Consider the following 24,596-nt stretch of genomic DNA (forward strand, 5'->3'; position numbering starts at 1 on the left):
AGAAACAACAAAAAGTGATTTGTACACCTTGAATCCTGCGGTCACTGTATTTGAATACAAAACATAGCATTTCTTTGTCCACAGGGGTGTGTTCCTCAGCCCAGGGCGGGCGTCTCTGTTTGAATTCAACACAACAAAAGGCTTGAGCTCGGCTGAAGCACCAAACAGGCGTGTGTCTCCTGATCGGCCTCCATCAGCATTTGCTTTTTATTCCAGAGCGTGGCGTTTCAGTTTGAGAGCAGCACTTGACTTTGTTTTGTGATGCTTTTGCCCAAAACCCTGCGCTCACACTCAAATAGCCCCATAACACTTGCTCTGCTTGTGCTCAAATTGTGCGCTTACACTCAGATATTTTGCTGCTTGGATTTCCTGTGCTCCAGCTTCAGCTCTTTTCCTCACACTTGCTGCTTCTCTGCTCCTTTGCTCTCGGTCTCTTTTGTGCAACAAGTCTGTCAAAATTCCCCAACCAATAGAATGGCATGTGCAGTGTTGTCGAGCGAAATTGTCCCGCCCTCACTGTGGGTGCCTTAGCTCTTTTTTTTTTGAGAGAGAACAGTACAGGCGGTTACTTAACCCGGGTTCATGCACTCCCGTTCTATTGGTTGAGGAATTTTGACAGACTTGTTGTGCAGAATAAAGAATCCAAGACCTGAGCTACCAAATATCTGAGTGCAAGTGCAGTTTGAGCACAAGCAGAGCAAATGAAACCAAATGCAGGGGCTATTCGAGTGTGGGGTTTTGAGGTAAAGCATCACAAAATCTGAATAGGAAATCAATCATTCCTGCTCTCAAACTGAAAGACCATGCCCTTGAATAAGATAAAAAAAAAAGAAAACAGTAAAATCCTTTCACCTGCATACACACAAGTCTCACCAATCTACGAACATCTTCAGCCTGAGGTACCTCTTTAATATCATGAGTTCAAAATTACTTTAAATAGTCAAAAATATTGCCAGTCTTCTCATACCTCTAAATACAATAATAATAATCATAATAATAATAATAATCATAATACCTACATTTAAATACCATAAGTTACAAAACAGGAGAATGAAAAGCTTCTTATCCACTACTGTACAAAGGCATTCATTTAACAACAGCATTAATATTAAGGTTTTCCATCTCTGACATTTGACTGTCAAAGTTAAACCAGGAAGAGAAAAAAAACTAGGTAACATCTCCCTTTACATGGGTCTTATTCCAGTGTATTAACCTGCTGTGTCACTAACTACACTAATGTTTTACGTATAGAGTTCTGCTGTGCTATAGGACTTAATGATTAAATCTCTGGGTATATAGTGGAGTTACAATAGTGTAATAACACAGTGTAAACAGGGTGCTCAGTTGAAAGGCAGGATGAGCAGCATTTCACATGAGCATATAGCGTTTTAGAATTTTTCGTGATTTTTTTTAAAGATGCAGTTTTGGATTTTACTGTTACTGGAGCCGCTGTATATGTGGACATTTTTTGTACAGAACATTTAACACTGCGTTTACATTGTGTTGCTATGCCATTTTAAACAGATATTGAGGAGGGTTTCATTGTTTACCTACAGACTAGTTACTCTACTATACTATGCGATACTTTTCCATTGGTTAATACACAACAATAAGCCGCGGCAGGGTGTTACTGCATTTGTGTTATTCATCCATTCATTTACAATGCCATCATGAGTAGAAAGTTGTCCTATATAGTTCTATAATTATATCATCAGTGTTATATTCTATGTATAAAACAAAACAAATAGAAACTGCGTACAGTTCTTAGTGTTCACCCAGTGAGGAGTGAATATCTGTAGCCTGCTTCAGGGTGGAGATTTACGAACATGTAGATGACGCTCTGTAAGCCCTTCACGACGCACTACTTCGACAGGGCTGCCACACAGGTTCGCGGTCAACGGTTGTACACTTTCTGTTGGACATGGGGGCGATCAACTGAGCTGCGTTTGACCTTTATCTGCATGAGTCCACTGAGTAGAGTACCTGATAGAATGAGATAGAGGTGTCTTATAGAGCCTGTTTGGTATTGCTCAGTGTGTGTGTGTGTGTGTATATCGGCCTTGATGTCCAAAAACAAAAAAACAGGGTCTTCCTCTCACTACACAAAACACACACACACAAATTATATACAAACACGTGTCCACTTACGTGCGCTTTGAAGGCACACGTTATGTTGTAAGGTCAGGCCTTGTTCAGAAACACACACCACACTGAGCTTGGCAGGAAGATAGGTCACTTGTCTGAGACGGTGGAAGCAGTCTGGATACAGGAATTCTCACATCAAATCTAGCAAGGGCGCGTGCCCATTAAAATTTCTGTGTGGCACGAGCGATGCCTCTGGAAGATTGAACACTATCCATCATGTTGGGTTTTTCTTTTTAAATAGGCCGTGGATACATAGCAGTCTTTCATTTTCACTCAAGAAGCATAAACCAAGCTCTGTTTCCGAGAAGCCTTGTGTGTCCAGGCTGGTACACAGAGCCAACCTTTAATTCTCTGTTTCCAGTGAAACTCCGCTGGCAGCCCGAGCTCAAACGTGGGACTCTCTGTGTTCAGCACTTCTCTGTACAGTAAGTCACTTTGGATCAAAGCATCTGCTAGTTAGAGGACAATATTTTCGGGGGGATTTGGCAGCTTTGGCGCAGTTCTCGCAGAGTCTTAACGGCAATTATTTCCACATGACTTTCAACATTCCCCTTGTGGGGGGGCAGTTTAGAGATGGAGTGTGTGTGTGTGTGTGTGTGTGTGCGCGCGTGTGTATAAGAGAGAGAGATGTTGTGATGCTGCAATCTGTGGTGTGGCTCTCCCAGTCAAACAGCAGATGGCACTGAGGCACAGTTCTCAAGTTAACTCTTGGTGAGTGAGAGTGTGTGTGCATGTACTGTATATGTGTGTGTTTGTGTGTGTGTGTGTGGGGGCTGGCATCTCAACGACAGGATCAATTCAACCAAGGTTACGCCTACACCAGCCAATCAGAAGGCCAAGATGAGGTAGTCCCTGTATTGTCTTGAGCGACAGGAGTGCCTGTGGTTGGTTGGAGCTCGGTGCCTGCAAGGTTAAAAACTGGGAGTTAGCTGCCCTTTTTTGAGCAAAATTAGAATCAGGGCAGTGCAGGGTCTCAGTCTTAGTGTGTGTTGGGTGTAGGAGAAAGATTGGGGCATGGTGGGGTGGGATTGATGCGGTTGAGTTGGGGGTGTAAATTATCATATGGCTCTGTCTGTGAAGATCGGGCAGCCCTGTCTCTAGCTGGCCTCCTCTATGAGCCGGGCCAAGGTGTCTCTGAGCTCCGTCAGCTCGAAGATCTTGCCGTCCAGCATCTCCAGCAGCGTCCGCAGGCTCTTTCTGAAATTCTCCTGCTCCTCCTGGTTCTCCTCCAGCCGCTGCTCAGCACCCGCCAGCTGCTCCTCCAGCACCCGACTGCGCAGCTCGGTCTCCTGGAGAAACAGAGGCAGTGTATATGAGATATTTATGTTATTAGGTGGGTAATATGAGGCCTACATACTGTGATGGAAGTTCTCTGGAAGCTGGTGAAAGGAGAACTCAGGCAGCAGCTGATGTCTTATGCAGAAGAGTTTAATGTAGACGTGATGCATCAAGGAGACCAGAAGGTGGAACAATATACCAACGCTAACAGAGTAACATGAGCAATTGTCAACCCCAAGTCTAAAGAAGTCTCACACAGCACCCTATTATATCTCCTTCACCCTGTGTCACCCATTCCAACAGCACATGCATGAATGGCTAGAATTGCTGTCACTCTCTCTATGTTACATGTAGGTGTTCGCATCCTATTGGATAGTTAAGCTTAAAGTATACATTCCTAAATCACGTTGTGTCCTTACGTCTTTCCACTGGTGTAAAAAGCAAAAGAGTTGAAGTTGGTGCTTCTCTGTCTGGGGCATCTGAATAAGATATGAAAGTCCATGAGTGTAGACACTACAATGTACTGCTAGTTGACACTTCTCAACCCACCTCCACCCCAGCACCTCCTTTGTATACTGAATCTGACCTAATTGATGTCATGTTTTGTTATTGATGCCTGCTCTGTTCTTTTAGCTGCCGCTCTCCCTGCCTCACTTTCCAAGAATGCTCATGTAAGGGTAGGGAGGTGTGCTCTCCCCACCTAAGGCTTTCCTCGTGTGCAATGTGAAATGGCAGTTAAGTCCCAGGGCAGATTAATACCACCAAATATAAGTTCTTGTAATTACTGAAATCAAATTATATTTTGACGAATGTGGTCCCAACTGAAGTTTCATTTCACTCACCTCAAGTTTCTGGGTAAGGGTGTCTTTCTGCTCCATCAGGTCATTCATGTTTTCCAATTCTTCTTTTAACTTTTCCATTTCCTGTAGAACAGTAAATAGATGATAAGGATGTGTAACATGCACGTACACACACACAAAAACACAAATACACGCACACATACACACACACCTCTTCTTTATCCCTTAGCGTATTCTCCAGTTCCTCTATGGTTTGGTTGAGTTCAGTCTTCTGGGATTTGATCGCTGGGGATTGGCTGCTCTGGCACTCGAGCTCCGTCACCTAAAAGGAGGAAATGGACATTGTGAAATGACCCATCTTTAATTTCCAGACTAACTCTTTTTACTCTCCCTCCTGCTTACACCCATTTCTCCTCTTTCTTTCATGACTCCCATCCTCTCATCTTGACTTCACACAATCCTTTCCAAATGATCCCTCCTGTTTGCTTTGAAAAGAAAAGTATCACACAGGAAAACAAGCAGGCACTCCCGTGCCCTTTCCCTCACCCGTTTGTGTAGTCTCTCGGCCTCCTCCTGGTAGGCAGCCAGTTGTTGTTTCCACTGTTTGACGTTGGCTGTGGACTCCAGCAGAGCTGCCGTTAGTTTGGCATTGTTCCCCTTTAGTGCCTCCAGCTCAGCCTCCCAATGTTTTGTCATGGCGGGGCTGCAGAACACAGAGAGATGTCAGGTTACCACAACAGTAACATAAAATGATAAGTCATTATAGTTTCATGTCGGATGTAAACTGTGTAAATGTGTAAATTTGTGATGTCTGATCTAAATCTGTAACATCAAGTGGTTACTGTGAAGGTTAATTTTTAACAAGACCTCACACAAATACTAGAACTACTAGCATTTGTAAGTATCCATCCATCCATCCATCCATCCATCCATCCATCCATCCATCCATCCATCCATACAAGCGCTTTGAGTTCATAGTCTTGAAGCATTCAGTAATACGTCCATCCATCCATCCATCCATCCATCCATCCATCCATCCATCCATCCATCCATCCATCCATCCAACCATCCATCCTCCAACACTGAAAGTTGACGGAGGCTGCAGCAGGCACTCAGATAGGAGGGTGGCACTTCCCGGACAGAAGCTGTGAAAGCAGCCGTCTGCCACATGAGTTGTAATCTGAGATTATATCCTCAGACTGGCTGGAGCCTAATCTGGTCCAGCTACTCACAGATGGGGAAATTAGATGAGAGATAAGGAAGAAGTGATTGAACGTGATTGAATTTCCAGATGGATGTGTGGCATGTGTGGGAGAAAAAGGCTGGTGGGGAAAAAAACAGCGTTGAAGTGTAATATTAGATATATGTATGAAGGGGAAATGCTTCCATTGTGCATCTCCCCTGTTAGACCTGAGCATTGCAGGCATTGATTTAGCTTTATATAATGCCCGCTCTGACTCTCACATAATGTCTGACCTGGGCAGGTGTATACTCAGAGATCTAAATGTTGTAGAGTACTGACATGGAGTCAAGTACCTTTGAAAAGGAGCTCCTACTCCCACATGCCTCACAGTAATCCCTCACAGTGGTGCAAACACATCCACAGGAAAACACAAAAAAGAAGCTGAGCTCGTTCAAGGAGTGATGAGTCTATGTGTTTGACCCAGAACAGTGTTTTCACTTTTGTTCCTCCCCCTCATGGAACCTACACATGTATATACGCTCAAACACTGCAGCCACTCTCCACTATGCCATAACACCCACTCTGTGGAGTGTAAAAGAGAGAAAGCCCAGATCTAATTCACTCAGGACTCCCACGGCGCCTTCAGTTCTTACACAACAGCCACCCCCTCTGTGAGTGCAAGTGTGTCTGCGTGTGTGACGCATGGGAGGGAAACGACACTTCATCCTACACATGCACACACAACCACACACACACTCACACATGTACACACATGGAGGGATGCTGTCACCAAGGCACGCAGCCCCGCCAATGTATAAACCCCACACAGCAGCTCAGAGAGCAGGAGAGCAGGAGAGACGTCAAGATGTGCAGATGGAGACGGACGGAGAGAGCGAGTGAGAGCGACCGAGGGAGAATTAGAGGAGAGGAAAGAGTGCAAGATGTTTTGACACTGGCGTTCGTCTCCATTAAATGAGGCTGGCTGAAAGGTTTCAGGAGGGCACCTGAGCACGATACTGGGTGAGCAGAGCGGAGGGTGTGTGAGACGTGGAGGGTAAGTTAGCTGCTGCTGTGTCGCTGAACTTCTCTGTGTAAAGATGATGTGATTATTGAGACAACAATCATTTATCATGAGGATTTATTAGCTATTGATTCTTTTCAGTTGCTGTTTATGATCTAATTTTTTCAATTTATAGCCATTTGGGAGCAAAGTATGTGATGTTGAATTTAGGGAGAAATAAGTTCTTGTTTGTACCAGGATGAAATTATTAAACACTTTTTGCACCATGCTTGAATAAAATGAATTCAAATCTTCAAAGTCTCAGACTGTAGAAATCAAAAGTTTTCTATCAAATACAGAAGATTACAAAAGTTAGTAGTTTTCAGCTGTTTTTATCTGTTTAATGTAACTTGTGTCTAAGTTTACTTTGTTTTATTTTATTTTATTCTGAATGCTGTATATACTGTACACACTGCTAATTCACCTTCAATGAATAAAACATCAACAGTTTGTTTAGTGTCTTTTACTTTTTCACAATGACAAAGATAATTCTCCTCCCAGGCTCAATAAAATTCAAACAAACACACAGAGCATCAACTTGTATGACACAAAAGATTTTCTACAGTTTTCCATGTTTCTACCGTGTTCCTGACCACCGCGCGCTATCAGGTAGGTTCTTTCTCATCATGGAGCCGTTCAAGAGGCAGGGAGGCAGAGCAGTTGCCATGGCAGCACCGGAGGAACGGAGGATGCTGGCGGCATCCTGACGCATGACATCGGCATCATCTCCGTTCACACAAGCCCAGAGCAAATCCGCCAACAGATGCCTACATCCTCCACCACTAGAAGACCATTCACACGCAGCCAAGCCAGCCCCAACTAAAGGTCTTATAACATTCTGACAACGATTCCAAACGAGTGCACTGCAGACCTGCCAAACACGCCCACATCCTGCGATACACAATCCCCTCTCACAGCCCTGCATACAGCTCTCTCTCCTCCTCTGCCCTCTGCACCCACTCATACCTGCCCACACAGCAGCGTGGTGTACACGCTGTGGAGATAAGTCATCAGCTAATTCCAGACACATGAGAGACAAACTGAGACCGTCATGTAGAGGTCTGGGGCAAAAGACACCTGATTTCTGTTTTCAGGTGCATTTCTACATGTGGGTCTGAAGATGTGTACAAATAAAGACGTAAAAAAAATACTACAAAATGTTTTATTCTTTTCTTCTGGCCATCAAACTACATGCTTACACACTGTTAAACAAATAGTCACCAAATACAGTTTGAGGCTGATGAAGCCACAGTAAAAGCAGAAACGACAGTAATAAGAGAGGCGTGTGTGGTAAAATATCTGGATGGTCGTTGCATATGTCTCTCAGAAAATATGAGACTGAGGTTTGCTTGTTACATCCATACTTGCCACCGCAAATGCCGAGAGTCGACCCTCTCCCACGCATGCAGCATTAATAGACATATCAGCAGCAAGGCTGCAGCAGGCAGTGGGTGTCCTCTCTACATCCTGCTCTCTCTGCACAGATCTGTGTAGCCTCACAGAGTTTGTGATGTAGCAGTGAGGATTTCTAGGCATTTGCACTTCAGTCAATCTCTAAAGGTCTCTAAAATGATCTTTAAATATCGAAGATGGGAAGGATCTCCACTCAAACACCAAGAGTTAGCCAAATAAGAAAGATAATACATTAAGCGATTGATTGATATCTTTAATTATTAAGAATCGCAGCAAAGAGAAATGATCAAAGTGGCACAAGTTACAGAGATTTTACAAAAGAAGATTTGTAAAATTTGAAATGGGTTTACAGTCAACTACAAGAGACAGGAGATAAAACGACAGAACATTTCCTTTCCTGAGAAAAAACATCACTTCATTTACTGAAACGACTCAAACTGATTGTCCAAGCCCTACAGTGTGTGTGTGGTTGTGTGTGTAGTTGTGTGTGTGTGTGTGTGCGTGTGTGTGTGTGTGTGGTTGTGTGTAATGTGTGGGGATGCTGCGAGCCTCCTCAGTTCACGTGTGAGTCAGAAACTGGAAAGGGGGAGAACAAGCGAAAGACAGGGGCTTTGTATAAAGTCTGTACATAGGATTCCTAAACATCTAGTGACACACACACGCACACGCACCCTGTGTGTCTGGTGTCTGTCTGTCTTGGTCTTTCTCTGCCACCCACTATCCACAGTATGTTATATAAGTCTTACATAAACGCGTCATTGACCATTTTCAGTGATGAACCTCACAGCCACACCTCTTCAGAAATCCATTATGCACAGAAAAAAAGATTTACATTGCACTTTGACCCCCTTATCTTACATAATTTAGTGTATGAAATTTTTCTGTTTTTCTGTTGATGAAGCACTTCATAAACTTGTTTATATAAATGCTATATTTATATAAGTGCTATATAAATGAATATAACAAAGTTTATTATTATTATTACTATTATTATTATTACTATTATTATTATTACTATTATTATTATTTACTGGATGTGAAGTTCCAGTATTGACAGTCACAAGTCACAGGAATCATCCATTTCCAGATTCATTGTGCAAACAGGACACAAAGACACAAGGAATGTATACAACAGTAGTGCCGCATGCATATAGAGGTCACATACTCTATAATGCATAAAACAACATAAAAGTCAAAAGTTTTGAATTTACATTTTTATAAGATATTGTTGCATTGCAGTCGGCAAACATGAAAAATAAGTGGGTTTAAAAGCATGCTAGGATTCAACAAATAATTCCTCCTTCCTGAGAAACACTTAGTTTCATGTCTTGCTGGTCCACGTGAAGTGACACAATGTGAGTGTCACTGATATCGTTCAAGAAATAGTCCTGTAATGTCATTGCACCCATATCCCTCCTCACTGGAGTTTTTATCAGTTAGTAAAACCAGGCAGAGCTGCAGGTTTTGCATAACCCTCCCACTCACTGACCTGCGACCAGGCTTTTGTTTTTTGGGAACGTTTGTGCCTGAGTATATTTGTATGTGTTATGTCATATTATTATTGTCATATGTTTTGTGTAGTTATGATGTCGAAGTTGTCAGGACTTGTAACGACATCCCTATCAGAAAGAGCAGACCCGACAAGTCTTAAACTGCTCCCTGGAGAGGAAAAACACGAGAGAGCAGCGGTGAATAGAGGGAGTCCACAACCATGCTGACATGCAACACACACACACACACACACACACACACACACACACACACGTCCAGGCAGACGAGAGAGGTGTGCACCTCTGTACCTCACACATATGGAAAAACTGAGAGAAACTATATCATCTATATAAGTGTGTGGTGTGTGTGATATTTGACAGTAAATGCTGTAACATTTCTATTGTAATAACCATGACAACACGGGACTGGGACCACGGCACCATGCTGTGGGATGTACCTGTGTGTGTAGGCCAGTGCGTTCTGTGACGGCTCCGGGCGACTGTCTGAGTTGGGAGTCGTGTCGCAGATGTCATCCGTGCCATTGATGGTTTCCATGGGCGGGGTCAGTGGTGTCAAAGGTGACGAGAGCTCACCAGCCGGAGACTCCTGCACGTGACACAGAGGTGTTCAGCGGTTACTGTCGGTTAAGATGTCGAACATGATTGAAAAATCGTAATCCTTGTATCACTATTCACATTTACACAAGACTGGATCAAATGTGAAATCAATTTACATAATATATATCCAACTAATCTATGTACAATTTTTGTTGAAAACAAAGTTTGTTGAAAACAAATTCTGCAACGTTAAACCAGAATCTTTGATACACTTTTTACCATTGCATCCATTCAAGTATAATTTGGACTCTATTGAAATATTATACATTGTGTAAATTCAATCTTAGTAGTACATTTTATTACACATTTTAAAGATTAGAACCATAACTTTGACATCATTTAAATCATAAGGATTCTGTACCCCAAATTTCAAGGGATTTCTATGTGGATTCAAAGAAAATATGAAGACTCTAAAACTTATGGATGCTAATAAAAGTAACAAAACTATGCAAATCTACAATGATATTTTATTGAGCAATAAAAAAACAGTTTTCTCTTTTGTATATTTAATGTTGTATTACATTTTTTTGACGTGATATATGTATGTACTACTGCTTTATTTACAGATTTTTTTTATCCATAAGTCTGTTTATTTAACTATACTGTCATATTAGCTGAATTTTGTTTGTGTGGAGCACATATCTGCCATGTTTGTATGTATAAAACCTTGGAAAGAAAAGTTTTAAAAATATAGATATTTTAAAAGCTCAACAATTTAGTATTCACGTTGGCAACTTCAATAAATAAATATATGTGTGAAATAGTGATCATTAAACCTCAAGTCGGGTCACAAAAGCTTTTACATCTGCTACATTTGATTCTTCTCAGTCGAGTCTGGTTTCTGATCCAGAGCAACAGCATCAGGCGAGCAGGAAATGGAGCATTTACCAAAAGCAGAAACAGTCATTTGTTTTTACACAGAATAAGAACTGTGTTGTAGTTAGTATGAATAATGACAGACGCTATGTCTGGAGAGACAAAGATTTTAACTAGTGATTCACTTATTTTTCATAATTAATTGAGATTTGAGTTTATTTTCAAATGATTAAAACACAAACTGAAATAGAGAAACACAAAAATCCTCCGGTTTGAGACGTTAATCAAAGCTGTTCTTGTGCAGAATTATCAACACTGATGCGGATTTTCGGTCGACAAATTGTTTCAGCCCTTTGCCACCGAGGGAATGTACCTACAATTCCCCAATAAATTATGATTGACTCACAGGTAATAATACAAAATGTATAGTAATTATGGCAACAAGATAAAACTAAGAATCTCATACATAAACAATCTTCTGTGTGTGTGTCTCACACAGTGATAAAGCTCTTACTGCTGTGGTTCCACATGCCTATAGGCCGTTAAATAGCTTACTATGACAGTGGGAAATTGCAGATTAATGCTTATCTTTATATCCCATACAAGCACAGAATTATACGAGAGACAAATCATTTAGCTGCTGCGCGTACATAAAACAAAGCTGTTACAACTCTGGGCTCAGGCACAATGCAGCAGCACAATGACACTGCCTCTACGTCTCTAATGGACAAGCAGGAAGTGCGAGATAAGAGAAAGATTATGGCGGGCGCTACATTTTGCACTCAACCTTCATTAATATACCATTTAATATCTGTTCCGGACACATTTTCCTCTGGGGTCTGGCCCACTGGGACCAGCATATAGAATTTAGCTTCGTGTTTTCTCATCTCGTTTCATCGGAACAATTCCTCTCTTTCGTCTCTTTTTTTAGAGAAGAGAAAAGATAAGATGGGGAGATTAGAAAGAGCCAGCAGGCATGTGGGTGAAACATTGACTTTCAGTGGTGAAACAGAGCAGACAGCGTTAGTGCTCTGCTGCAGGCTTAGAGCAGGGAGGCTGCACAATGCAACGCCAGTCCCTCCTCTTCCAGCAACATGCGAGCTGCGCTGGCCAGCGTGCACACGTGCAGCCTTCGACCCCCGACGAGAGCAAAGCTGTCCACTTGGCTTCATTAAAAAACATCCTCCCATGGGGAAGCACAAAGGTACTGTAGCATTTCAGCCCACGTGGGCCACCGCATTGATAGCACAAGTAATAGGCCGCAGCGCGGTGGGGGGTTGCTCCTGTTGCCTCCATAATGAACAGAGGAGGACACGAAGCCTGTTAGCAGCCTTTAAATTAAAGAAGAGATTTCTCTGGGGATTCTCCTCTGAAACAAGCTAATTTTCTCTCAGACACATCTACATGCCCTAAAACACTTCATTATTAGCTAGCCCACAGAAACAAATACCAAACATACAGCTAATTATGTTCTCCAAACTATGGTGAGTTCACAGACAGCTTTGTTACATCCACCAAGGAAGATATGTTTTCACCACAGTTAATTTGTTCATTGGTTGGTTTGTATATCGGTTTGTTTGTAAGCAAGATTACACAAAAACAGATTTCCATGGGACATGGGGGAAGGAAAAAATACATTTAATTATGGAATGGAACCGGATAAACAGGCAGATCCAGGAATTACTTCAGTTAACTTTGCATGATTGGCATATTAAGGAGGTGGGTATCTATGGATGTGGAGTAGATTCAACAAATTTACATATATTTTCATATGGAGATGGTTTATTCTTACAGTATGGTATGAAATAGGGGAAGTAACCCACAACTACAACCAACGTGTAGCTGAGATGGATTCATTCAGTAATGTGGTCACAGACTTTGCAAATCTTTAACAGTTAAAGAGAATGAAGCAAAGAAATCGACATCTGTAGTATCCAGATCTGTGGTAAGAGTTCACTGTGGGCCTCGGCGGAGGTCTGTGCTCTACTGAGTGACATTGTAAAATTATAGCATAATTGTAATTCTTCACCTCAATGTCAGGAATTCCCACGGGGTCAAATATTAGAGAAAAGTAACTTCAGCTGCAATGAACTCTGGATAATCTCCGGACATTCTCCAGAAACACAAGTGAGCACCAGCCCCAAATTCAGAACTCCGGATAAGGAAGGAGCTGACGTGAGAACACACCAGGACAGATGCAAAAATAAAGAAAACAAATATGTCAGCATGAAAAAGCGGTGCCATACACGTAGAAGACACCGATGAAGATGTCAAGAGAGTTTTTGGGTGATAGGAGCCAACACCGGTGTCTATGTGCTGTAAACAAACACACAAGATCTCTGCAGCTGAATTACTACATTACATCCTGCATCTGCCTGCAGGAACCCCCTCGCCAGACACTCCAGAGATGTCTGTGTTGTTGTGAGCGCATGTGAACGGACAATGTCCTGCTGCGATGTGTGAAGTCCGAAGAAAGCAGGACCCAGTTGTGTGGACATTCTCCGAAGTTCATGTCTGAAAACAGCTTTAGTACATTAACTTAACACTAAAGTACAATCTTTTGGTCCTTCTGGTCTTTTTGAATAGTTCCATTTTACTTTATACTTTTCAGAGGAATATTAGGATTTTATACTCCACTGCATTAATTGAGTTTATACACTCAAATGTGTAGAAATAATTTAATTACTGTAAGTTTTTGGTTTGGGAATCTTTACAAAAAAGCTTCAGCAGCTTCAGCAAACAGCCATTTCCTCAGGAGTATAGGCTGATGGTTAAGAATGAGTGGGTGGGGTTAGGGTTTTGTGTAGTGAACGTACCTGAGAAGGAGACGTGGCCATGTCCTTCTCTTGACTCTTCTCTTTAGCGAGCCGCGCCGCTTCTTTATACTCCGCAAACTTCTCTGCAAACTGGACACAGAGGACAGATATCAGTATGGACTTTAATTCAAATGAGGTTTAATCTGTTCAGTAAAGCCATATGTTCACACACACACACACACACACACACACACACACACACACACACACACACACACACACACACACACACACACACACACACACACACACACACACACACACACACACACACACACACACATACGCAGATCAGTGTGTAATAGGTCAACTGTGAAGCTAAGCGAAGGACGGAGAGAATCTGTTGCCAATAACGACCCACAGTTGAACTTAGAAAAGATGGCCCCTACCCATAATGCCCAAGCAGAAATGTGAGCTAACTAGGTCACCGTTAGTAACCTCTCTATCAGAGACATATGCACCCACACACACACACATGAACAAAGCAGACTGTGCCACTCTGCCGTTTCCTCGTATAGTTTCCTTTTAATGAGTATAGTTGTCGGTGGCTGAAGTTGATCTGTGGGGTTATTTTTGTCGAGTGCAAAGATACATCCAGTGAGTTTGGAGAGGTAAGGTGAGCTCAGCTGAGGGGCTTTGGGCAAATATAAACATCCCTGATGTCCCTTCAGGGTGTGGTTCATCGCCAACAATACACTCCCACAGTTTTAGAGAGTTATCCAGTACATACAGATGTAAAGAGAGTTGAGTGGTGAGGAAATTTGACAGCTCTAATGGAGCCAGTCCTGTGTCTGCCATGCTGTGAGCTGCAATCAGTAACTCAATATCATTTCACTTCAGTGCAATATAATAGGTCTGGTACAGTGATATAAACCCAGTAGTTCTCAGTGTAAGTGTTTCAGGAGTGTGACGATGATGGAAGCTTCAAAATAAACTAAACCTTAAATATAATTACCATGCTCTTATACAGTTTGTTTATAAACACAAGATAATATATATATATATATAATGCACAAGATCACGAGACAATTCTCATTAAAGGACTGAACCATTATAAACCAATATGTAAAATTGGTGGATTGTCCCTTTAAATCTGAAGCATCACTGGTTCCACCCATCATGTCCAGTGTATAATATGAAATATGTTTTTAATATGAGTGTATGGGTGTGTGTGTGAAATGTGTGGGGATGCTGTGAGCCTCCTCAGTTCACGACAGAGCTTAATCATACTGCAGAGAGAATCCAACACCTACTCAAACAAACACACACACACACACACACACACACACACACCACACACACACACACACACACACACACACACACACACACACACACACACACACACACACACAACACACACACACACACACACACAAACACACACATATATATTAATAACTTTCATAAACACACAGATGCACACAGGAAAAAAAAACACATTACGGCAAACTGCCACGCAGATTCTACACTTTGACAGAAACTATAGCAACTACAGTAAAACGAAAGTTAACATGCCTCCTCTCTCAGGGAGTGAGGGAGAAGCAGAAAAGAGAAGCCACTATGATTGATGCTTAGAGGTGTGTGTGTGTGTGTGTGTGTGTGTGTGTGTGTGTGTGTGTGTGTGTGTGTGTGTGTGTGTGTGTGTGTGTGTGTGTGTGTGTGTGTGTGTGTGTGCGTGTGGCACCTTGGCTAGATGATGCTCAGTGGAGAATCCCAGGCCGTAGACGGTGTTCGCTCGACTGTCCGCCCACTGGCCAAACTTCTGTGAGGTCTTTGTGAACGTCATGTTGGGACTGATGGTGCTGTTGATTATTGCCTGCAAGACAGAGACAACCCACTTAACATGTATTCTGTTAACTTTATTACTGCAGTGCACACATGTAGGTGTGTGTGTGTGACAATTAATCGATTACTATCTTCTTTATATGATAGAAAAATGTTGATGATAACTCTCTGCTAGGTTATTTATTAAGAAATATTGCTAACTGGATAATTTTGGATTTGCACTAAATCTTAGACACCAGGGGCTTATGAGTAATTGCGTTGAGAATTTGACAACATTTTCTGAGGTTTTATAGACTGTAACAAATAGCACTGTGAGGCCTGAGAGAACAGTAATTATATAGCTTCTGGTCTACGTCAGGCTCACGCCCACCAACACAATAACATCCATGTTTGTGAAGTGAACAGAGGGCGGCTCAGTGTGACTTTGAAAGCCTTGAGCTGCAAAGTCAGTGATGCAGCATCATTACGACACAACAAACTTTAAAGAGATACACATAGAGGGTAGAGTGGCTGGTAGAGTTACCAGCCACTCTGAAACTGGAAAAGGAAATGGCTGACATGGAAAAAGTAAAACTAGGATTATGAAAGTTGGTGTAAATCTATTTTGAGTCAGTCCCACACACTCCATCCGGCTGTGGTAAATACTCACTAGATCACCAATCTGTTATTGGCACATAAACAATTAAATGCACCAATGACTGAAAGTATATATTCACGTCTGGTTCCTGATTTCCTGATTGCAAAAGATGAGGTTGTGGAAAAGTCGCGGAGTATTGAGATCCTTTAATTTCCATAAACCAAAATAGAAATCGCTTTTACATAAGTCAACTTCCTTTGTTAGGTAACACAAGTAGAGAACAAATTAATGGCTGATCAATTAGCAGTGTTGTGTAATAGCTGATATGCGGGCTGGCATCAATACGCGACAATGACTTTGAGCAGAGTAGCAGTCAGAGAGTGTGTGTGGAATTCAGGGATCAAGTGTCTATTGAGCGCAACGGTTCTGGTTCCAGAAGTAAATTTGTCATTTATTTTCTCCATCGGCGTTTCAGAAAATCCTTATATAAACCAGGCCGAACAGCTACTACATGCAACATGATCGTAAAACATTTGATTTGGAGCAAAACAAAATATTGGAAAACAAAGAAGGAACTACGTGTCCCATGTACCATTGCAAATGATCCCTCTCCAAACACTTCCTCTTGAATTTAACCTTGTTAATGCTATGTTGCAAAAGACTCTTATTGTCTTGTGTATAGTATAGTAACCTGGTGTAGTAACACTGAATGATCCGAACATTGCGTAGCCAACACGATTTTCGAAGATGCAGTAAACATTACCATGGTAACAGCGAGCTCCCTCAATCAGAGGCGTCGCTATTACACCCGAGGATTGTGGGTAGTGCAGTACTTCTCCTTAACATCGTCAATAAAAAATGTTTGTCTTAAAACACAGTAGATATCATATGTACTCGTGGCTTCTACAGGTTCATATAACATTGTTTCTCGTAGCATGTGGTAACTCTACCTTGGATAGTTACAATATTATGGCTGTTAATTGAAACTATTAAGATTATCTCTTATCTGGGTGATACACTGACCATCAGAAACTGCTCATGCACACTTTGCTTCATTTACGGTTTTCCCACCTTCTCGCTCACCTGCCTTCTTTAGTTTTTTTTTTCCTTCTACCACACATCCTTTTCACTCTGTCATCTGTTTCTCTCATTTAAACTTCACCCCCCCCCCCCGTCTCCATAACTGGCAGGCAGAGTGCATGTGTGTGACTGGTCCGTCCCAGTATAAAATCTTCCATCACACCATGCCCATCAGAAATATCCTTCCTGGATCTCTAACAAGAATAACCTGAGACATTAAGACATACCTGCACAAATACAGTAGATGCACGCAGGCACAGGATGAAACACGAGTCGTCGGTCTTGGGACGGGCTGCAACACTGAACTCTTTTGAGATGTGTTTGCACATTAGATTCCAGTGCAGAGCTTATTAACACCATTAACACTCAGTAGATCACAGTGCCACTAAAATCTCCTGGAAGGATGTTTGATGTGTGATGAGGTGATTATATGGAAACATCTGGAACATCTTAATAAAACCATGCCAGCTGGTGGAAATTAAAAATAACACAAAGGGTGGATGCAGCAGGAGACGTATAAAGAAGTCTGTGTGTGTGTGTGTGTGTGTGTGTGTGTGTGTGTGTGTGTGTGTGTGTGTGTGTGTGTGTGTGTGTGTGTGTGTGTGTGTGTGTGTGTGTGTGTGTGTGTGTGTGTGTGTGTGTGTGTGTGTGTGTGAAAGGTGAACAGTAACAATCCGAATCAACTGCTCACCTTGGTGCCGTCCAGGCTTATGATGCGATAGACGTTGCGCGTGCTGTCGTAGAAGTAGGAGACTGTGACAGCGTGCTTGCTGGTGGGCAGCCAGTTCTTCTTGGTGTTGGGGTCAATCTGGAAGACGTGGGCCCTCGTGCTGTAGATGGGCTGCTCCCTGAAGGGGACGAAGAAAAAGTGGTGAACCTCTTTGTGCCGCAGCACCAACGTCTCACCAAACCCGCGGCCGCCACCATCGGACCTCCTGTTGCCCACAGGGGAGTCAGATCGCCCTGGCAACCGGATTTCCAACTCGCCATCCTCCATAGTTACACCACGGGAAGAGAGGCTGTCAAAGGACCACTGCTCACACTCATAGTCTTGTGTACAAAGACAACAAGCTGAATGAACCCTTGAACTACAGCAGAGTTCACACATACATGTTAAATCTACACGTCCGCTCACACATTATCTCTCTAATCTACACACTCAGTGCACGCAGCTCTCCCGCAGAAAGTCCTTCTCCCTGTGTAAGGCAGCTTCGACTCTCACTGCTCTGATATGGGAATGCCTGCAGCTCTGAGCGAGGGTCACACTCGGGAGCACAGGGGGGGGGAACGAGAGGGTTCAAGGCTAAATATAGACACTAGGCCATGGTTAACAACCACAGACACACCCCACAGAGCTGCAGTTTCCACACACACACAGACACACACACACACACACACACAATGCATAAACATCCTTGTGATGAACCTATGAATATGTATAAATACAAATATGTGAGTATATGGGTGAAGAGAAGATGATCAAAACTCCATGTTCAGATGAGATGACTTAATTCCTTATTGACCTTTGTGTGATACTTAAACCTGAGTTTAGACTCACCCCGATTTGTGTTTGTTGGGGATTGTATAAGAGTCATCTTCGTTTTCTTGTTTTCTTATTGACCAACCATTCACCCGTCACTCACATGTAACCTTCACTCCCTTGCTCTTTCGTCCATTTATCCCTTGCTCGATGGTTCGCTCCTCCAGTGCCCTCATATATTCCAGTATTGTTGGAGCTTCTTGGTTAATATCTACAGTCAGTACACACACACACATACAAACACACACACACACACACACACACACACACACACACACACACACACACACACACACTCAAAGCACAGGGTGCAGAGGGAGATATTCTGGGCTGGCAGTGCTGGCAGAGCAGGAGATAGAGAAGTGCTTACACTGCACTGAGGGGGTGATGGGGGACATCAAAAGGCTTGCTGTATAAATTAATATTAAAATTCAGCAGCAGCACCCCTCCTGAGTGTGATTAGCCAAGACTGGGAAAGAAAGAAAAACATGGAGACAGGGAGAGAGAGAGAGACAGAAAGAGGGAAGTTATAGGCAGGAAGAGACAGAATGATTTGGAATTTGAGGAGTATGGGAAGGCAGGGAGTGAATCTGGGATGATTAATGCCGTCCCACAAAGCCGCTTGTGGAGTGCTGTTTGTGAATTATCATAATCATCGACAGCAGTGTAAGTGGCAGAACTGTGAGTCATTTCAACTCTCTCCCGGCACACATCACACAACCACGGCCTGTCTGTATGATCTGTGCAATAGCCGCTTGGCAACCGGAGTCGCTTTTCATTGCATAATTTGATGGAGCTGTGGCAAAATGTTGCGCTTCTCGTGTGTGTGTGTGCACCAAACACAACAGCGTTTTTGTGCTTTGATTTTTACACGAACACCTGAGCCAAACACTTTAGTTCCAAAATTAAGCCCACCAATTGTCAAATAAAAGCAATATCTACTCCTACAAGTGAACTTTCAAAACACACTGCAATAAAAGATGAACTCCTTCCATAACGAAATGATGAATGCTGCTTTCTTACAAAATATGATAAAGATAATCTCTGTGTGTATTTCCCCTCATTAAAAGTAAGTTTATATAACGCGAAAGTTATACGACCCATCAGACTTACTCCCACAGCCGTCTTTTTTTTTTTTTTTTACAAGATTCTGCAAGTCCAATGCAATCCCAAGGGGGTCAACTCAGACCATGTTGATCTTCTCACACTAAAACAATGATGTCTAGCACTAGCATGTGGGAGAAGAGAGGAAGATAGAAAAGCTATCTAACTTCTATCAGTGCATGAAGGAGGCGTGCAGATTGTAAATTTGAAAACTATCGCTGCCCGCCGCATTAACAGGAGGACACAGAGGAAATGGAAGCAGGAAACGAGTGTAAGAAAAGTGGTGGTTTTGGTTGGGAGCAAATGAGAGGTAATGGAGAAAGTGTGGAGGAGGAAGAGGAAAAAGAGGAGGAGGAGGAGGATGAGGAGGATGTGTTAAGTATGCAGAGTGTACTGCGTCACACAAGGGCAGGTGATGGAACGTGAATGTTAAAACAGAGAGAGAGAGAAAGAGAAAGAGAAGGCAGGCAGAATGAGAGAGAGTGATGAAGTGAGAGAAGGAGGGATGGATGAGGAGGAGGAACGTGGAGGAGGTGATGAATGTAGGAGAAGATTGAGTACTGATGAATCCACCCATCTTCTCGTAGAAGAAGATGAAGGAAGTGGGAAGCTCTAAACTGGGAGGTGCAAACAATTAGATGAACTGTGGCTGTGTGCTGCTCAGATCTATACGCTCAGAAAGGTACAATGTCAAACAGCTATTGGTCATATTATAAAGTCTAACACAAGATAAGGTAACGTAAGGTAACGTAAGGTAACATAATGTTATGCTATGTAACACTGAATTATATTACATTATTTTACATTACGTTACCTTGCTTTACATTACGTTATGTTATGCTTGTTACATTATGCTCAGATCTATACACTCAGAAAGGTACAATGTCAAACAGCTAAGGGCCTTCGGGACTGCGCACCATCTGGCACACATAATATAATAATTGAATGTCATATAATATAAAGTAACATAACGTAACGTAATGTAACGTAACATACAGTAGCATAACCCACTCCTGAGTCGTCAGTAACAACGGCTCATGGTCTGCTGCGACTTCACAGTATAAAGTCTAATGTAACACGTGACGTAATGTAACGCAATGTAACGTTATGCTGTGTAACATTGTATTATATTACATTATTTTACATTACATTATCTTATCTTATCCTAACATCAAGTAATGTAACATTATCCAATATTTTTATATATTTATATAATGTGAAATTATTTGTTTATTAGAAAACTGATGATTTATCAGTTTTTACTAATGTTGCTGTTTTTTAAAAATGCTCCTTTATTTTATTGATTATAATCGTGGTCGACAGCTTTTAGTTGGAGTTCATCAGCGATGCAATAAGGAACTGATACCAGCTTCTAAAATCACACTTGGGGTTAATTATGGAAAAGTCACTACAGGTGGACTGATATAAAGACAGACTGGCTGATGTGTGATGTGAATTAAAGGGTCAGTACACAGAAAATAAAAAGAACATTCTCACATACTTCTCGTGGTATCTAGTAAAGTAGCTCTAATTGTTAGAGTTTTTACCAAATAAATAGACCCCATGAAAAATGTCCGGGATGTTAATGGACTCTGTAAAATTGTATATAAAGATGTAAAATTTACGAAAACTTGTACTATGTTGAGCTATGGTGCTCAGCTCAACTCTACTTATGTTAACACTGATATTGATCTGTGAACAACTCTGTACAGCTGCCTACAGGGCATTCACACACACACACACACACACACACACACACACACACACACACACACACACACACACACACACACACACACACACACACACACACACACACACACACACACACACACACACACACACACACACACCTGAAGTTCCAACAAGTGTTGTATATAGCGCCTCCTGGGTTTCAGGGGTTTGATGCACAGATGTGAATACTTGGCTTTGAGTCAACCAAACAGCTAGACCACACACACACACACACACACACACACACACACACACACACACACACACACACACACACACACCCAGGCTGCATTTTACTTTCTACTTCAGTGTGTCCCCCTTGACTATGCAGCTGCCCCTCTTTCTACAGACGCTGACGGTGAAACTGAAGCGTAATGAAACATCTCAGGAGATCTCCCTTTCCCGCGCCACCTCCAACTCTACTCCTCCACTCTCTTGAAATTGTCCTTCCTGTCTTTTTCATTAACTCAACGGCAACAGGTTTGACAGCCAGTAGATCTTATTTAAGGTAGAGAGGAGTAATTAATGAGAAAGCTCCCTGTTGCCCCAATCTACAGGGATGACCTAAAATGTGCCTGTAAACCACACACTCACTCTCTTTCTCACACACCCACACACACGAGCAAAGACAGGGAGAGAAACTGAGTCCGTCTGAGCACTGATTGTATTTGCCAGAGGAAGTGAGAGAGCGCACCAGAGAGAGTGTTGATAGGCATCTCCTGTTCTCATCCCATAACACTAATGTTCTCCTCCGTGTCGTTACCATTAGACCTGAAAGCGGTTTGGTATTGAGCCACGAGGCTGTATGTGAAATATGACTCTATCTGTGTGTTAGTGCCATTACTGCCAGACAGGCAGCAAGACAGCAGTCCTGCACATACCCACTTCATGTTCGCTCTCCTCTCACCTGCACCTGCACATGTTCACACTTCAGCTTTGTGCTTTGAATCACAGTTTATATTTCAATCCGCTGTGGATCAATTGAGTCACTGAGTCAGTTGCATAACAGTAAGTTAGTCACCAGTGTGGCAGAGCTCAGTGGAGAGCTGGGGCTGAGTGGGAGATTGCTGAATGATGTGTGCTGCCCACACTGTAGGAGGGCAGAGTGGGCGCCTGAGAGGCCTCCAGTGTATTGTAAATAGTTAATGCAGGAGTTTCGGCTGATGCATTGAAATCACACCATGCCTGTGCCATATTGTTAACCTCCTGCTGTGCAATTAATCACAATGAACTGCAGGAGACAGCTGTTAATGAACGGCAGGCTTGGTGGGGGAAATGGACCGCTGAGCTCAGGGTTAGGGGACATGCAAATGAGCAGCGCTGCGCACCAGGCTAGATATTTCACTGATGGGTGTCTGTTTGTTGAGGATGTGTACGGCAGCGGTCACCGTGCTGCCATAGAGACAGGAAGCCACTTTCTGTCGCTGGAGCCTTGTGCAGCACTGTAGCTATATTGCCATTTACCTGCTTTTGACATTATGGTTCGCAGACCTTCTCTATTGAGCACGACAAGGATCCTACAGAAGATCAGATCCCAGCTCCTCTACGTGAGAATATTTGAAGAGGAAATGCTGTTGTTACAAATGGCTTCTTTCAGAATTACATAACTGTCTATAATGTAGGTGGGGAGTAAACAGTGGGACAGAGAGGCCTAGAAAAAACAGCATCTTTATCCAATCGCTTATTGTTCTACAAGGCAGCAAAAATAAATATGGAGCAGTGAGGAATTCAGATTGTAAATTCCAATTTAAACTTTCCTATACAGGCGACCTGGGGAGTCTCACTGCAGATTTGGATGGTAAAAGTTTGATGATGGAACTTCTGCACCTGCATTTGTCTTGATCCTGAGGTGGGCTTCTATTTTACCCAACAGAACATATTTTATCTTATTCTGAGGGTAGAGATACAAGTTCCTTCATGATACACATCAGAATCCGCTGTTTCCCTGTGCCGCACATGAAGGCCATGACAAGATCATTACTAAGCCACACATGCCAGGCAAATATATGCATCCGCCAAAAACACCCGTGTTAAGACGGCCTGGTTTTTACGCATATGCACCCGGGTTATTATATTGTTATGCGTGGTATGGTTTCCATGGCAGGGAAGTTCATATGGTGTGAGGCGGCCGCATGCAGCTGACGTGAATACAGAGAGGATGAGGTGGGGAATGGATCTCACAGTCAAGCGTTTGTGGGATAATAATCACACTTACCCCATTGTTATGGTTGACATGAAGAGCGACACCTGGCCACTGATCCTTCTCACTGGCAATAATAAGAAAAGGACAAATGAATGTCTCGGATTGGCTGCTGCTGCGTATGAAGGTCTTCTCTCTCTCTCTTCTACACGACAGCCTCCCCTCTATCGGTGCGTCTTCAGGAATTTGATGACAGCCGCTCCATTCCCCACTGTCCGCCTGTTACCGCGTGAATTCACACATACATGTCGTTGTGCACATGGCACGGAAATCTCAGCTTCTTCTTCTGCCTCTTCTTCTCCGGTGCTGGGTGTCGTTTGGTGATGATGGAGCAGCGGCAGCGGCAGCAGCAGCAGAAGAGGGGCTGTGGGAGATCCAGCGCAAGGATCCGATGGAGACTCGACGTGCGCCCTGCTGTAGCCGCGTGAATGCCAGATCCCGGTCGCTGGAAGGGTGGAAGAGCCCTGCTGCCTGAGCTGGGAAAAGACAACCCTCATTTAGGCAGCAGATAACGCACAGACAGCATCACACTGTCCACCTCTCTTTCCGTCTCCCTCCCTCCCTCCCTCCCTCATTACCGTAGGTTCACGGGCTACACCCCCACTCTCGCCCAGACTACAGCTATTTCAAAGCTCTCCCCCACATTCAGCATCACCAGTGCGCTCATATAATAAAGATTGATGCAGCTCTTTGGATATAAAGCGATCTGTTGTGCCTCTGCAAAAACCAATTGATACACGTATTAATGAGCCCCTTATCAATGCTGTTTTAATGTTCGCATGACTTACATTATACTGCAGCTTCTATATGCTGTGTGTCCCTCTCTCAGTGCTGTATTGATCTAATATGCCCCTATGTGCAACCCCCCCCCCCCCCCCAAAAGCCGCTCCACATCTGGCAGATGGATGCATCCGCTTCCCTCCCACTCAGATCAGTGTCAGTATCGAACTGCCT

General features: G+C 42.9%; 1 protein-coding gene across 5 annotated transcripts; it reads right to left on the reverse strand.

The window, feature by feature from the left end:
* Positions 1-15: 15 nt before the first annotated feature.
* Positions 16-24,184, reverse strand: homer1b (homer scaffold protein 1b). 5 transcript variants are annotated; one of them, XM_035165541.2, is made up of 9 exons: positions 23,658-24,184; positions 17,756-17,912; positions 15,307-15,438; positions 13,620-13,709; positions 9,828-9,976; positions 4,770-4,926; positions 4,435-4,545; positions 4,266-4,346; positions 16-3,434 (listed from the first exon to the last, which is right to left on the reverse strand). In XM_035165541.2, exons 1-9 carry the CDS (start codon positions 23,675-23,677, stop codon positions 3,243-3,245), a joined length of 1,089 nt encoding a protein of 362 aa, XP_035021432.1. In that variant the 5' UTR covers positions 23,678-24,184; the 3' UTR covers positions 16-3,242. The 5 variants fall into 5 exon arrangements, with proteins under 5 accessions (XP_035021432.1, XP_035021431.1, XP_035021433.1 ...); XM_035165540.2 differs by lacking the exon at positions 23,658-24,184 and adding an exon at positions 17,997-18,306; XM_035165542.2 differs by lacking the exon at positions 23,658-24,184 and adding an exon at positions 18,224-18,301.
* Between the last annotated feature and the right edge of the window lie 412 nt (positions 24,185-24,596).

Source organism: Hippoglossus stenolepis, chromosome 9 (genome assembly GCF_022539355.2).
Source record: "Hippoglossus stenolepis isolate QCI-W04-F060 chromosome 9, HSTE1.2, whole genome shotgun sequence".
Lineage (NCBI taxonomy): Eukaryota > Metazoa > Chordata > Actinopteri > Pleuronectiformes > Pleuronectidae > Hippoglossus > Hippoglossus stenolepis.

Coding starts and splice junctions, on each gene's coding strand:
- homer1b (XM_035165539.2), bottom strand. CDS start 18,172: ATGTGTGAACTCTGCTGTAGTTCAAGGGTTCATTCAGCTTGTTGTCTT. Junction 9,977..13,619: donor TGGCCACGTCTCCTTCTCAG/GTACGTTCACTA, acceptor TGTCACGTGCAG/GAGTCTCCGGCTGGTGAGCT. Junction 4,347..4,434: donor CGCTAAGGGATAAAGAAGAG/GTGTGTGTGTAT, acceptor ACTGTTCTACAG/GAAATGGAAAAGTTAAAAGA.